The sequence below is a fragment of the Sturnira hondurensis genome, unplaced genomic scaffold (assembly GCF_014824575.4).
Source record: "Sturnira hondurensis isolate 20B ecotype Veracruz unplaced genomic scaffold, ASM1482457v3 Scaffold0023806, whole genome shotgun sequence".
NCBI classification, from domain to species: domain Eukaryota; kingdom Metazoa; phylum Chordata; class Mammalia; order Chiroptera; family Phyllostomidae; genus Sturnira; species Sturnira hondurensis.
In genome coordinates this window covers 22,924-39,790 of record NW_028096437.1, presented here as the reverse complement: position 1 = coordinate 39,790, position 16,867 = coordinate 22,924, and the positions used below count along the sequence as shown (strand labels likewise).

At 47.8% G+C, this 16,867-nt stretch overlaps 1 protein-coding gene across 1 annotated transcript; it reads left to right on the top strand.

The window, feature by feature from the left end:
- Positions 1-444: 444 nt before the first annotated feature.
- On the top strand, positions 445-15,960 carry LOC118981150 (carcinoembryonic antigen-related cell adhesion molecule 1-like; the record flags this gene model as incomplete). Its single annotated transcript, XM_037037871.1, has 5 exons — positions 445-820; positions 7,131-7,409; positions 12,297-12,423; positions 13,859-13,885; positions 15,758-15,960. Coding segments are annotated over 5 exons (858 nt in total), but the record flags the coding sequence as incomplete, so codon positions are not given.
- Positions 15,961-16,867: the final 907 nt, after the last annotated feature.

The window sequence follows — 16,867 nt, the reverse complement described above, 5'->3', positions numbered from 1 at the left end:
GGGGTACAACAGGGTCAGACAAGCCTCTGCCCCCGTGGAGCTCACATGCTGTGGGGAGGAGACAGACAGGGACAGATCTGGATGTGATGTCAGGTACCCACAGGTGTCACGAAGGGACAGGTCACAAGTGAAGACACAGGGTCATTAAAGTGGGTGGTCAGTGAGCGTGTCCCCTTGGATGCCCCTGAGTGTCAGCAGGGGTCTGAGGGCAGTGAAGGGGTGCGATGGTCAGACACCTGGGGAAGTTTTCGAAACAAAAGAAATAATAGGTTCAGAGGTGCTGAAGTCATGGTGGCTGTGTTGGTGACCTTGACCATGGGCCACACACACACAAATACACACACACACTCACACTCATACATGCACTCAGGTTGAGAGATGAAGAGACCTGCTCAGGACCCAGGGCTGCATCTTTCCCTCGCAACACATAGAACTGAGAACTGATTGACTTCTCCTTTCCTCCTAGTCTCACTGTTAACCTTCAGGGGCCCGCCCACCACTGCCCAACTCTCGGTTGCGTCGATCAATGCTACCGAAGGGGAGGATGTGCTTCTCCTTGTCCTCAATCTGCCTGAGAATCTTGTAGGCTATGGCTGGTACAGAGGGGAAAGTACGGACAGCAACCGTGTAATTGCAACATACGTAAAACACTCTCAAGAATTTACCCCCGGGCCTGCACACAGCGGTCGAGAGATCATACACCCCAATGGATCCCTGCTGCTCCAGAACATCACCCTGAAGGACACAGGATACTACACCGTACAAGCCATAAAAAAAACTTTTCAGAATGAAGAAGCAAAGGGACACCTCCGTGTATACCGTGAGTGATTGCTCTCTGATCTCTGGGGGTTGGCTGGGGTGAATTCTACTCACACACAGGACTCACATAGTCTGGACTCTGCCTGCATCCCCCTCTGCTTCAGGTCCCGGGGAGGGGGCGGAGGTTGAACATTTAGTGCAGGACACACACAGTGGAGACAAACTTAGTAAGATCAGAGTTCAGTCCTGCACACATTCATTCACCACAAAAAGAGTACCAGCCTGATGGGAGTAACTCAGCAGAAAGAGACTAGTCTCAGTCCAGCTTCCTGGACCTCTCCCCATGACCATGACCCTGAGAAAGACCCTGTAGGGCTCAAACAGGGCCTGACCTGAGGGTGCCTTTGGGGAACCTCATAGAGCTAAAAGTGGCAGTCCCTCCACAGACACCTGTCCTAGGGACCCTGGGGAGCCTGGGTCAGGCTGGTTTCATGTGTGGGCAGGGCTGCCTGGAAGCCACAGTTTCCCAGGTGCCTGAAATCACAAGGCTCTTGAGCTGGTCACCAGCCAGGGCTCAGGCTCAAGAGCTACATCTGGCACTGGTAGAACATGGCCTTTCACCTGAGACTATGAGTGGAGAGCACATGTGGACAAGGTTCCCAGGCCATTAGCTACCTGCCCTGGGGGACATAGGAGACCCCAGAAGAAGGTCAGTATTCCCAGGGAGGAACAGAGAAGATGCTGCTCACAGTCCACCAGGGGTCAGAACAGGGTGTCCTCTCTCGGAGACACAAATGGTCACAGAGGCTGTTAGCTGGAGCAGCTCCTCTATTCCAACTGTTCAGGAAATTGGGAAACAACTAAGGGTCATCCACAGGCAACCTGGCAAATCTGAGACAACTCACCATCTACCCTGTTTCATTCAGGGGAACTGAGTTACAGGGGCGCATTCACGCAGAGTCACACAGACCAGGACTGTCCAGTGTGAGTCACGCCGAGACCTGCCTGCACTCCCAGCCCATCCCCCCTCCACTCCAAGGGCCTATCACGCATGTGTAGACCCTGACACCAGCTGCCAGTTCAGATCCTTTCTTCTTAGATGTGGCCGGGACAGGGGGAGAGATTCTGGTCTGGGGAGTGAAAGGAAATGGAGAATTAACCTGTTTTCACTCCAGAACCAAAGTACTTGCAGTAACAGTCAGTGCTGGGAACGGTCAGGGCTCCCCCTCAGGTGGCCCACCCACACCTCCCTGCCCTGGACTGAAATCCCTTCTTTGCTTCCTGATGTGTTGGTGTCACTCCCACTGGGTATGAAGGGAAGGACTTTGCCTCTCACTCCTCACTCCACACCTGCAACCAGCTCAGGGACCAGCACTCAGTAGCTCCTTGGTGCAGGATAGGAGTGAGAGGTGAAAAATGAAGGAAGGAAGGAATGATCCATAATCTGTACAGAAACCGGAACCTGGATATAGTCTTAGTAGGTTTCGGCAACACCTGTTCCCTATCCCTCCAGGGACACAGACCCACGTTCTGTCCCTCTGACCACCTGCCCCTGAAGCCCCTTCCTCAGGAGCCAAGTCTCACAGGGACTGTGGGGCTGTCCAGCTGCGGGAGGGACTTTCTGGGCTGCACTGGTCCTGCCCTGGGGCAGCCCTGGGCTCTCGGTCCCTGGGGTCCCTGAAGTCACCTGTAACCCCCACTGCTCACCAAACACATTTCTGGCTCTCTCTGCTGTTTCCATGTCCCTCATCGTCTGCCTCCTTCACTCCAGCCCCATTGCTCTGCTCTGCTCTGCTTCCTCCACCCTGCAGGCTCCCTGGATTCTCCTGCTCACACCTGTGCCCAGGCCCACCCTCTTGGGCAACAGGAAGGACACAGAAGTCCGTCAGAGCAGCAGCCCCAGCTCCGTCAGGAGCCAGGTTCCCAGATCACAGGAGAAAGAGCCTCTGCTGTGCCCCATCCAGGGCTCCTTCCCTCCCTCATGCCAAGAACAGGAACAGGCCACCTGACAGGGACATGTAACCATTGATCTACTCTCTGTGTGACTCCACCAGGGAGTCAAAGGCAGAAGGACAGGCCTCAGTCCCCAAAAGCTCACAGGATCACTTCACCCCTGACTCACAACTCACATGCATGTGGTGTGAGGCTCCCATTGTTCCCAGGGACCTGGAGACATTCCCAAGGGGTCTGGTGACCCTGCACCATCTGACTGGTTCACTGCCTGTGCCACACACATGTGTCCTCATGAGGCACCTTTGCCATGGGATGGGACCCTCTCAGACAGTGAGGTGCACCAGCCTCTGTCCTTCCTCTTAGATGCTGTCCAACTTGAGTGAGTTTGATCAAAGCTCAGTTCTGTTCCCTGAGTTAGGAGGGGGCTCCTCCCATTAGCCGGACTGTCCACAGACCGTGACAGGGACCTTCTTCCTACATGCACCAACAGAACACGTGTCTTTTCCACCAGTGTGGTGTCATCCCTCCCTTTATACAACAGAGACACCGACCCACACTCTCTGGTCACTTCTGTCCCCTTAGCAGGACTCACAGCCTCTCTCCCCCCAGGGAGGCACTGACTTCACACTCACTGTAGTGTCTTCCTTTGGTCACAGTGTGTCCTGGTTGGACTCAGAACTTGGTCTGTGACCTTCAGTGTTCTCTAGACAGAGATTCCTCCAGAGACTGGTCTTAGGTCTTTGGGGCATGAATAATGATTTTCACACGTTCTTTCACTATTTAACTCAAAGTTCTGTCTCATAATGCCAAACACAAATGGTCCACGAGGGCCATGTGTCAGCAAGTTTCAGCTCCCCTACTTCCCACAAGTCACCCCTTCTGTAGTTGCTGTTGTCTGAGTGTTTGAGGAAGGGTCCTGCCCACTGCAGTGGGAGACAGGACAGTAAAGACTGAGGGCAGAGAGCCTGGTTCTGCTGCCAAAGCCAGCCGGCTCCCGTGTCCCTCACTATATTCCAAATCACCCCTGAACTCTGTTCTACCCTTTCTGGGGTCACTGTCACATGTCAGTCATTAATTAAACTGTCACCAGTCCTGGGCACACTGCTCACCTCATGGCCCTGCATCCTGAGTCCTGAACTGACCCCCAGACTTGCTCCTGGTGTTCCCATGTTTTGTTTCTGCTCAATAACCCAATCCCAAGCCACACTGCTCAGTCTTCTCCCAGTCTTCTCAGGGTGTAAGCACTGTGGGATGGCCCTTCATGACTCATCTCTAGGATAAGCCTGGAATGTGAGTTAAGCCTGGAATGTGAGTCTTTAGTGGAAACACATCTTTTTTAAAAAATAATTTCTTTTTAAAAAGATTTTATTTGTTTATTTTTAGAGGAGAAGGGAAGGAGAGAGGGAGATAAGTTTCAATGTATGGCTGCCTCTCGTGTGTCCCCTGCTGGGAACTGGCCTGCAACCCAGGCATGTGCCCTGACTGGGAATCGAACCGGGATCCTTTAGTTCACAGGCCCGTGCTCAATCCACTGAGCTACACCAGCCAGGCTGGAAACACATCTTGACCCAGCAGTGTAGGTCTGTGCAGCTTGAAGGGACTCAGCACCCGCACATCCCAAGTGAGACACCAAGGTTGGTCAGGCAGTCTGCTGGCCAGCGAAAAACCAGGACAGGTGCCCAGTGGTCTCTTTCTCCCAAGGGTATGTCTTTCCGTGACCAATCCCTGATACTTAATTGACACCTGAGACAGTCTGTGCTTTCTCCAGACACTTACTGGAGGCCTTACATTCTCTCAGTACTCAGGTCCTCATGTTGTTGTGTGATGGACACAACTGCCTTGTTCTTTTAAAAAACTTGGGTTGACTGAGAGGTGAGAGGTGTCAACCCTGAGTGAAGATGCTTTTGGAGAAATCAAAGGTACCACCCAGGGCAATGTTCTCTCTGTTACCTGCACAGCGGAGTTACCCACACCCAGCATCACAAGCAACAACTCCAACCCCGAGGAGCACAAGGCCTCTGTCCTGTTAACATGTGAACCTCACACTCAGGACACCACCTACCTGTGGTTGATCAACAGTCAGAGCCTCCAGCACAGCGCCAGGCTGGAGCTGTCCAAGGACAACAGGACTATCACTTTGCTCTGTGTCACAAGTAATGACACGGGACCCTATGAGTGTGAAACTTGGAACCCAGTGAGTGCCGGCCGCAGTGACCCCTTTACTCTGAATATTCTCTGTGAGTAACTTCTGTCCCTGTGTTGTCCAGGGCACCACCAGAATCCACACAGCAGAGGCCAGGCTACATCTCGCTCTTCCCAAGGGCACAGACCCTCACCCTGGACACTCAGGAGAGCCAAGATTATCTTTCCTAGACAAATCTGGGGTTGAATCTGGGCTTGAGACAAACAGGTTAATGTCTCAGACTCAAGCTCAGTGAACGTAGGGGTTATGGTTAGAACTTTCTCCCACCACCATTTATCCCCTCTCTACCCTCTTCCACTTCCGACCACCCCTCTCCACCCTGGAATCACCACACTATAGTCTAGGTCCATGAGTTCTTTCACTTTTTTTTCTCAATGCCCCACCTTCCCAGCCCCACAGAAACCCCCAGAGCTCTCAGCCTCTCTCTGTATGTCAGTCTGTCTGGTTGGAACTTTGTAAAACAAGGCTGGGGTCCAGCTCAGAGGGACACTGTGGCCCTTACACAGGCCAGAAGCATCCCCTTCCCTCTGATGACATCACGTGTGGCTTTGCTCTGTTTGCTCCAGATGGCCCAGATGCCCCCTCCATTTTACCCTCGGACTCCCATTACTCAGCAGGGGCAAACCTCAGACTCTCCTGCCATGCAGCCTCTAACCCACCTGCACAGTATTTTTGGATTATCAGTGGGAGACCCCAGCAACCCACACAGGAGCTCTTTATCCCCAGCATCACTGTGAGTGACAGTGGACCCATAATTCTGTCCCTGCCTCAGTAGGATGAGAGTCAGGACCATCACAGTGACTGATAAGTGTCTCCTAGACCATCAGCACCAAGCTCTGGGGTGGAGGTGGGTCTTGGATGTTTCTCCATCCTGTGGCCATGGATGCAACAAATCACAAATTCTTCCCCTGAACCCCTCCACTACATCTCCGCAGTCTCCTCCCCTTGCTCTTCTGAATTCTCATGGCAGAGCTGGGGTCCAGTCTTAGAAAGAGAGGAGGGGGTTCTCTCAGCCTCTCTCAGGAAGAAAAGCCCTATGTGGTGGAGGGGGCCTCACAGAGGGGAAAAGCAAGGGGCTTCATGGTCAAGTTGCTTCTTCTGTCACTAACACATTTCTTCTGTCACCTCCTCCTTTTCTGTGACCCACTCCATGTGATCCAGGGAACATATGAGGCTTTGAGTCAAGCTCACCTCTTTCTCCCCAAACCAAAGGGTGAAACCCCCTCCCAGGAGGGTGAGCAGGACAGACCGCTGCTCCCTTCTCTGCTCCAGGCTCACCTGGTGCCTGACTCTGCTGCCCCCTGTGCTGGGACAGGGCCCTGGAGGAGTTGCACGGACGCCCTGTCCTCAATCTGGCCAAACTGAGCCACCCACCAACACCAGAGCCTCCCTCCCGCCAGGCTGCTGGAAACAGCCACAGTGTAGCCACCACTGAGCTGTGTCCTGGCTCTGAGGTCACCAGCTGTGTAACACTGTGTGACACCAGCGTGTGTGATGTTCCAGAGGAGAGCAGTGAGTGATGGTACTCACCTGACAGATGGGTGGACTGCTCCACGAAGTCCCTTCAAGGACAGATGGGGCAGTGCCACAAAGCTTGTGGTTTACAGAGGAGGCTGAGAGTCCCAGCCTTTGTTAACCTGTGATTGCCTCTCTCTAGAGGTTTCTCTTCTCTGTGATATTCACTCCATGGGCCAGGAAGTAAGAGTTCTGTTCACACTGAGAAAGCCTTTGGACTAGAATTTATTGAGGCCCTAAGGTCAGGAACACTGCCTGGGCTGTCCTCATTGTCTTATAAATTATTTAACAAACAGGAAAAGCCTTCCCTTGTCTAGGTAAAGCCATCATAAGGAGAGAGGGTTTGATCACATAGAAAGTCAGACAAAATTACAGGAAAGAGTCACAGAAAAGTCAATGGCTGAAAAATTCCACTTGAGGCTGAGGATGCTGGACACGGGCTGAGAAGAGGCTCCTGGTGCTGCTTCTACAGGTGTGGGGGGGGGGGACAGGTCAGAGGTCACCCTGGGGTGATCTGGTGTCACAGGGAGAGACATTGACCTCTCCTTACATATTGTCACCTGAACCAAGGCATTGGTCCTCCTTCAGAGACCAGGGCCATCCTCTGGTGACCATATCAGAGCTCCGTGGAGGCTGTGATTGGCTGAGGCTCTGAGGAAGGAGCCTGCTCTCAGTCAGTCACCTTTTTGTTTCTCCACAGAGCCCGTGGGGAAACCCTTCATCCGAGCCAGGAACACCACCGTCACAGAACATAAGGACACCGTGGTGCTGACCTGCCTCACAAATGACACTGGGATCTCCATCTGGTGGTTCTTCAGGGACCAGAGTCTCCTGCTCACAGAGAGGACGAAGCTGTCCCGGGACAACAGCACCCTGATCATAGAGCCCGTCAGGAGGGAGGATGCTGGGAGCTATCAGTGTGAGGTCTCCAACCCCGTCAGCGCAAGCAAAAGTGACCCCTTCAGGCTGGGCGTACAATGTAAGTGACCCCTGGCCCCATCCTCCACCTTCCTGGGATGATTGCTCTACCAATGGCGTGCGAAATGGAGAGCAGTCCTCGGGGCAGAAGGTCAATCAGGAGAGCATTGCGGAATGGCCAAGTGGTTAAGAGTTCAGCCTCTGAATCATATATACTTAGTCTCTTATCCTGAGTCTGGAATTCACTGTGACCTTCACAAGGTGGTTTTATTACCATTTTTATGTGGTAAAGTATACAAGAAATTTACCATTTTAACTATTTTAAGTGCACAGTTCAGTGGCGTTAGTACCTTCATATCCATGATTATGCAACTCTCACCACTATGTATTTCCAGAACGTTTCATCTTACCACACTAAAACTCTGTATCCACTAACTCCTCACTCTGCCACTGCCAACCCCCGGGAACACCATCCTTCTGTCTCTGTGAACGTGACTATTCTAGGTACTTCATACAAGTGGAATCACCTGATATTTGTCCCTCTGCGTCTAGCTTATTTCACTTGTCATGATATCTTCAAGGTGCATCATGTTATGCTTGTGTCACAATTTCATTCCTTTTTAAGGCTGAGTAATATTTCCTTGTGCATGCCCATCATGTTTCATGTATCATTCATCCATCCTTGAACTTCTGGGTTGTTTCTACCTTTTCCCTTTAATAAGTGATGCTGCTATGAACAAGGTTGTACCAATATCTGTTCAAATTCCAGCTTTCAATTCTTTTGAGTATATACCCAGAAGGGAAATTGCTGGATTAAATAGCAAGTCTTTGTTCAATTTTTTTATGAACTACTGTGCTATTTTCCACAGTGACTGCACCATTTTATATTCCTTCTGGCAATGCACAGAAGTTCCAGTTTTTTCCCATAATTGCCAATGCACTGTTTTCTGCATTTGTTTGTTTGTTTGTTTAGTAATAACCATATTCATGGGTGTGAGGAGGTATCTCGTTGTGATTTTTATTTGCATTTCCCTAATGATTAGTGATGCTGAGCATCTGTTCATGTGCTTATTTTCCATTTGTATATCTTTGAAAAAAACGAATATTCAATTCCCCTGGCAAATTTTTAATTGGATTTTTTTGGTTGTTGAGTTCTAATTGTTATTTACATATTCTGGATATAATCCCTTAGCAGGCATTTGACTTTCAAATATTTTGTCCTATTCTGGGTCTTGTCTTTTCATTTCGTTGACAATGCCCTTTGATGCACAGAAATTTTTAATTTGATCAAGTCCAATTTACCTATTTTTTCCTTTGATTCTGTGCACTTGGTTTCCTATTCAAGAAATCATTACCAAAGCCAATGTCATAAAGCTTTCACCTGATGTTCTTTTCTAAGAGTTTTTTAGATTTAGCTCTCACGCTTAGATCTTTGATTCATTGTGAGCTAATTTTTTGTATACATTCTCAACTAAGAAATCAAATTCATTCTTTTGGTGGATACCCAGTTTCCCCAGTACCATTACTTTTATTTTTTAAGATTTCACTTATTTATTTTGGGGGGGAGGGGAAGGAAGGGCAGGAGAAAGAGAGGGAGAGAAACATCACTGTGTGGTTGCCTCTTGCATGTCCTTTGCTGGGGACCTGGCCTGCAACCCAGACATGTGCCCTGACTAGGAATCGAACTGCAACCCTTTGGTTTGTAGGCCTATGCTCAGTCCACTGAGCTACCACCAGCCATGCTCCATTTCTTGAAGAGACTGTTCTTTCCCTGTTAGATGGTCTTGGTACTCTTGTCAAAATCATCTGACCATATATATGAGGGTTTATTTCTGGGTTTCCCTTTATTTTTTAAAATTTATTTATTTAGAAAGAAGGGAAGGGAGGGAGAAGGAGAGGGAGGAAAACATCAGTGTGTGGTTACCTCTCACACAACCCCAATCAGGGACCTGGCCCACAACCCAGGCATGTGCCCTGACTGGGAATCGAACCGGTGATCCTTTGGTTCACAGGCCAGAGCTCAATCCACTGAGCCACACCAGCCTACAAACCAAAGGGTTGACGGTTTAATTCCCAGTCAGGGCACATGCCTGGGTTTCAGGCCAGGTCCCCAGTAGGGAGGTGCTTGAGAGGCAACCACACATTGATGTTTCAGTACCTCTCTTTCTCCTTCCCCTCCCCTCTCTCTCTCTAAAAAAAAATCAGTTAATTAAAAAAATTAAGGAAAGCCCAGAAATAAACCCTCACAGATGGCTTTCTCTTCCATTGGTCTATATATCTGTCTTTAAGCTAGTACCACACTGTTTTTCTTACTGTAGTTTTGTAGTAAATTTTGAAATCAGGAAGAGTTGAATCCTCCAACTTTGTGTTTCTTTCTCCAGATTGTATCAGCTATTTGGGGTCTATTGAAATTCCATATGAATTTTAGGATAGATTTTACTATCGTTGTCCCAAAAGAGTCATTGGGATATTGATAGGGACTGCATTGAACCTGTAGGTCGCTTTGGGCAGTACTGTCATCCTGACAATATTGTCTGCCAGTCCATGAATACAGAATGTCTTCCTATTTATTTATGTCTTTAACTTTTTTCACCAGTGTTATTTCTAGTTGTTCAGTATATAAGACTTTCACCTTCCTGTTTAAGTTAATTCCTAAGTATTTTATTCTTTTTAGTGGTACTCTAAATGGATTTTTCTTAATTTCCTTCCTTGTTTATTGTTGACATGTAGAAACACAACTGATTTTTACCTGTTGGTTTAATATCCTACAGCTTTGCTGCATTTGTTTCTTAGTTTTAAGAGTTTTTTGTGGGGTCATTAGTGCATTCCACATAAAGTCCCTGCCTTATGCAAACAGGTAATTTTACATCTTCCTTTCCAACTTGGAATCCTTTTATTTCTTTTTCTTACCTAATTACTGGCTAATATTTCCAGTAGTGTTTGTGAAAAAATGGCAAAATCAGAGATCATTGTCTTCTGCCTGATCTTAGAAAAAACTTTTTGTCTTTTACAATTGATAATGGTGTTAGCTGTGGGTTTTTTCATAAACTATCTTTATAATATTGAGGTAGTTTCTTTCCATTTCCAGTTTGTTTTTATTTTTTTCTAAAAATGTTGAATTTTGTCAAATGCTCATTCCAGTTCTTCTCTTCTCTTTACTATTTATAGGTCTACTCATATTTTCTATTTCATTGTGATTCCATCTTGGAAGGTTTGGATCCAGTAATTTGTTTATTTCACCTAAGTTGTCTAATTGGGTGGCGTATGGTCACTCACAGTGCTATCAGAACTCTTATTTGTTCTGTAGAATTGGCAGTAACATTCCCACTCTCATTCCTGGTTTTAGTGATTTGAATCTTCTCTCTTTTTTTCTTAGCCAATCTAGTTAAAGGTTTGTCGATTTTGTTAGGCTTTTTTTGATAAACCAACTTTTGGTTTCATCAGTTTTCACTACTGTTTTTTCTCATTCTGTATTTTATTTATCTCCATTCTAATCTTTACTACTCCCTTCCTTCTGCTAGCTTTGAGTTTATTTTGTTCTTCTTTCTCTAGTTCCTTAAGTTGTACAGTTAGGGTGTTGATTTGAGATCTTTCTTCTTTTGTAAAGTAAGCCATTTACAATCACAAATTTCTTGCACAAGATTCTTAACTTCTCTGAGCCTCATATTCTACAACTGGAGGTTACAATAAGAGGACCTATTATTTCATGGTATTGCTTTAAAGATTTAATGTAATGATCAGTTAACCCCTTAACAAAATGCCACACACAATGGAAATGATCCGTGTTAGCTACTATTATTATTACTATTACCATTAGCCTCTATGTAGTCCAGTAGCCCTAAAATCAAATCCCAGATCCACCCTGCACTAGTTATATGACTTTGGGAAACTTTCTCCACTGTAAAGCCTCTATTTTGTCACCAAAAGTAAAATAGTATCTATCAGACAGGGTTATTATAGGAATCAAATGAGATGTAAGTAGAGGACTTAGCACAGAGCCTGGCACAGAGTAAGTACCCCCAACAGTAGCCAACATGAATATGAGCCATCGATCTCGAGTTCACTAGTGAGGGCAACAGAAATGAAAAGTGATTTATGTTTGGGGGAGTAGGAGGTACATTACACACAAAATTCACTGGGACATGGTCACTGACTAAATACAGGAAGAGAAAAATGGAGTTGAGTGCAAATTTCCAAGCCTAGTTTGTTAGTTTTCATCCCCTGAGATACAGCCCACATAGGACTAGACATACAGAGTATTTATTGGGAAAAATGCCTGTGAAGGAAAGCGGGATGGAGTGGGAGGAGCCTGGCAGGCTCCTCAGAGCACAGTGCAGCTCTGAGTCCCGTGAAGGACAAAGAGAAGGCAGTGTTAGGCTGCAGTGCGGTTCTAAGAGAGCATCTGCAAGGCCCACGGGGAGACCCTGAGCTTAAGTCGCCCATAGGAGGAAACTATTCCTCACAGAATGGAGCTTATTTCATGTCCTTGCTGGGAGCCCAGGGACGCGTGCTCTCTGTGCAAAGGAGGTGGTTAACACACCACTTCCCATCACTGAAGTCCTTCACCACAGGAGCCTGGGTGGCACATGTTCATGGCCACCATACCTGGTACACAGGAAAACATGCAACCATGAAAAGGTGGGAAGGGATAACCTACAAAAATGGCAATCAGCCTTTCTCACATTTCCAAACCTCTAAAAATATTTTAAAAATGAGTGCAGAAATGCCAGGCTCGAATTGAGGCAAGTCTGACCACCAACCTAGAAATACAGTGAGAGAGAAAAAAAATACAAGGATATAGTCAGTTATTGATGACGCAGAAACCTTCCCACAGAAAATGTGTTCCTAGGAGGAACAAGTACAGACTTCTTCATGTTAAGACTTATTTCCCAGGGCACCCCACTGTAAAATAATGTCACTTTCATTCATTCTTCCCTTTTCATGACAGACGTTTTGACATCACCAAGTCTTGGCATCTCAGGTGGGGCCATTGCCGGCATCGTGATTGGAGTCCTGGCCGTGGTAGCTCTGACAGCAGCCCTGGTGTACTTTCTGTATATCAAGAAGACTGGAGGGTATGATGGCCTTTCCTCTTGTCCCATGTTCTCCAAAGCTACCCTTATGCTTGGGAGAGAAACGGAGACTTCCTCTCCATCTCTGGGCTTGGATCTGCTCCTCCTCCTCTCTATCCTTTTGCTTCTGAGCTCTCATCCCTGCAGCCTCTTCTTCCCTGGTCTTCACACTTCCTGTGCCCTATTCTCTCAGCACATGCTTATTGTCATTACCATGTGGCTCAGAGGGAACATATCTCATTATGTTCCCTTGTCCCCTAGTCAGGAAACCAAGGTCCAAGAAGGGGAACTAGTGAAAATATGAAAAGAGGAGGTGAAAGTGAGTTGTGTGCTCTGTCAACCACAGGAAGAGAAGGAGAAGAGAGGGACAGGACAGCAAGAGAACCTAAGAAAGCAAAACTAAAGGCCTCTTGGGCAATAAATGAAATGAGAATAAAAACAGCATCTACCTGCAAAAGAGAAAGGTGCAGGGTAGAAGCAGGCTCAGAAGCAGTTGATAAAGAAGGGACCAATGTGAACGTCAGGCCAGCAGGAAAGGGGCGCTCATTAGAGGAGTGGTGGATGGTCCGTATGTTGAGGAAGCACTAGGAGGAAAGGCAGTACTGACCCTTGTCTAGATGAGCACTGAGGAGCCCTCACCCAAGGAATTATCTGCTGCCAGTGTCCTTCCTACTTCAAGGAGCAAAGGACTTATGCTTGGGAACAGCAGTCACAGTCTCTGATATGTATTTAGGGCGAGTGACCAGCACGATGTCACAGAGCACAAACCCTCAGCCTCCAACCACAGTAAGTAAAGCTATCGCCCAGTGAGAGCGGGTGTGTTCCACCGTGTGCCCTGTGCCCTAGCAGGGAATCCTGGATTCTCACATACCCAGTACCATCTGAATTTTTAGAAGGCATCTCCATTTCCCAACCTTAGTTTGAAGTGGCCCTCACACCCTTCTGGCCACAGAAGATTCTCCTGAGACCCAGCCCTGGGTGAGACTCAGCCACCCAGTCAGGCCTGGGTAAGACGGATATGTTTCCAGGAGCCATTCCCACCTTCCCCACTGCCTCTGCTATGGATGCGGGCTCCTTTCGTGAGACTCTTCCTGTCTTGTGGTGCTCTGGGTGCTGCAGGTCTCAATGCCCCTCCTCGCCACTGGTGCCTGCTGCTGAGGAACACACCTGGGCAAACAGCAAGGCCTTCTGAACAGGAATAAATCTTCAGAAGTGGACTGAGGCCTCTGTGGCTCTCCTCCTGCCCACCCGCTTGTACTAACACCCTGGGTCTGGACCACAGGCTCTGAGGGATCACAAGATCCCTCCCCACCCACCTTTCTCAACACCCGCCACTTTCTTCAGCTAGAAACAGCCTAAGAACACCTTGGCTGGAAGGCCATTAGTCATCTTTGCATCTTCATGGATTGGTGACTCTTCTTTTATTTCCCCCAAACAGGTTCACTCTGACAACTCACCTCACAAGGTAAGCATAGCCAGTGTCGCTGGCTCATTCTCTCACGGAAAGACCTCTGTGTAAAGTGGGTTACTCGTGAAGACACACATGTGATCAAGTTTGGGTCAGAGTTCCTCAAGGCAGCAGTGAATGAAGACATATTGGTTAACTACTCCCATTGTCCACCTCGTGCACGGATGTAGGCTCTGGAGTCATCTGTATCCGGTGTTGAAATCCAGGTGTGACTCTTTAGATAGTAGCTCTGTTACAGAATGGACCCATGGCCTGGGGCCCAGATACGGGGTCTCTCTGTCACTGTGGGTTTTCCTAACACCGCCACCAGGTGTCAGGAATTATGGCTCTCCATGCCAGAGTTTGGTAAAAAGGAACTATTTATTTAAAAGTTTTACAGATTTAGAGTAATGGCAGAATGGCACCATTAAAAATTTCAAAGTCCCTTGAAATACCCACAAACACACACAGTCCTTCCTTCCCCTCTCTGCCCAGTCAGGCCAGTCAGGGGTACCGTATCTCAGGAAAAAATAGAAGTCCTTAGCTCAGCTAGACTGCCAGTTCCTCCCAGTAATCTGTGCTCGGCAGGCAGGCCTCCCATGGTTCCCAGCACCATCAGCACCATCAGATTACCAAAATCTCCAGTTCTTAACCCCAAACCGCATGGCACCTCCTCATGGCCCACCAGCAAGAGTCTTTTCACCCCTTTTCCTCCAGCAAGGTCCCACATTCTTCCAAACTGCTGAGAGCTCTGCATGGCTGCTACGTCTTGTTCTCCTGCTTCCTGAGCCACAGGGTTCAAGGGAGCCCCCCTCTGCCCCCCAAACCCACTTGGTTGGACCCTGCGTGGCTGCCGCACCTGGGTTTAAGTCCCAACGTGAATCTTCCTCTGCATCCCCATTTCTGACTCCTTCCGCAATTGGCTACACCTGCCAGTACTCCTGCATTTCTCAGCCTTTCTTGGCTGCTATAATAAGTCTGGGCAGGTGTGGCCCCATGGCATGGAGCCAACCACCTCCTAGGTCTTACTCAGGTGCTGTAAGGGGAGCTGCCTCCCAGTTACAACTCAGGTCAAAGTTATGCATATTTCCCTAGCTAGACTTGTTGATATGCAAAATAACCTTTTTTCCATATCATGTATGAAGCTGGCCAGCTGTCAATATGCAAAATAAGTCTCAATGGCCCTGTTCCACGTGTCCCATCCCCCAGTCCAACTTGCAGGGGTGGGCATAGCCTATATTTTTGTATTTCATGTACACCCCAAGTTCTGGATCCTGTTTCAAATCCTGTGTTTGGGGGGCCTTGGCTGCACCCCATTACAGCTCTGTGACCTTGGGCAGGTAACTTAGCCTCGCCGATTCTCTGCTTTGTCATCTGTAAAATGGGCGTGCTGCCTACATCAGAGAGAAGTTGGAGGAATGAAAGGCGATAACAAATGCAGAGCACCTGCACCATGGCCAGCAGGAGGAGGGCACAGGGTCATTCTCCCTGCTCCACCTCCAAAGAGTAGCCACTATCCTGACTTCCAAGGCACTACATTAGTCTTGCCAGTTTGAGATCTTACATTGAAAAACACAGTATATCCTTATATAATATGTGCCCGGTTTCTTTCACTCAGAATAGTTTGTGAGAGCCATCCATGTGGTTGTATGCATTTACAGCTGCTCGTTCCCATTGCTGTGTCATCGTATTCCATTGTATGAGTGCCATAGTCTGTCTTTTCCAATGACCATTCAAAGGATGGCAGCAAGCGGAGAGAAGGGGTGATGAAAGCCCTTCTCCAAGGCTAGGAGTTTCCAAGTGGTGAGAGCAGGGGTGCTGAATCACACCAGACAGGTGAGGTGGGGGCCCGCGACACTGATTTAACTGACTGCTACTCATGCCTTTCAGATCCATGAATTTGAAAAATCTTCCCTTGACTTCAATGCCCAAGAGCTAAAGAAACCAACTTCAGCCTCCCCATCCCCAACAGCCACAGAAACGGTTTCTTCAGAAGTGAAAAAAAGAACTAATGCAACCTGCCCTGCTCGCTTCATTGCTGGCTTACCCCAAGCTTCTCATCCCCATAACCAGGACATCCCTTTACCCTCAGGGAAAGAGAGAAGAAGCCTCTTCTCCCCACCTTCACTTCACACACTCTGAGACAGCTCCAGGCTCCTGGTCACAGCTCCTCCCTTCCGTGTTCACAAATGAAAAGGCACATCTGGGTAGCAAGCCCAACCTACCTTGTCATTGAAATTTGGCTTGTTAATATGTACTACTATCAACAAAATCTAAGATAGTTCTTTAAAAAGTGAACATCTGTTGATTAGGTTCCCGTTAAAGGTGAAATCATATGGTATTCTGTCTTTCACTACCTGGCTTATTTCACTTAGCATAATGCTTTCCAGTTCCATCCATGCTGTTGCAAAGCGTAGGAGCTCCTTCTTTCTTTCTGCTGCATAGGATTCCATTGTGTAAATGTACCATAGTTTTTTTTTTATCTATTCATTTACTGATGGACACCTAGGTTGCTTCCAGCACTTGGCTATTGTAAATTGTGCTGCTATGAACATTGGGGTGCATAGGTTCTTTTGGATTAGTGTTCCAGGGTTCCTAGGTTATAATCCTAGCAGTGGAATTGCTGAGTCAAAAGGCAGATCCATTTTTAGTTTTCTGAGAAAACTCCATACTGTTTTCTATAGTGGTTGCACCAGTCTGCAATCCCACCAACAGTGCACTAGGGTTCCCTTTTCTCTAATCGACAAAGCAAACAAACAAGCAAAATATAACTAAAGACACAGTGATTGAAAACAGGCTGACAGTGACCAAAGGGGAGAAGGCAGAGAATTTCAAGAGAAAAGGGTGAAAGGTTTGCAGTAACAATTATAAAGGACACATGGACAATAATGTGGGGGAGGGGTGGAAATGAGGGGGGCTGAGGGGGGCTGGGGTGGGGGGAAAAAGACAGAAAACTGTACTTGAACAACAATAATTAAAAAATACCAAAAAAGTTGGTAG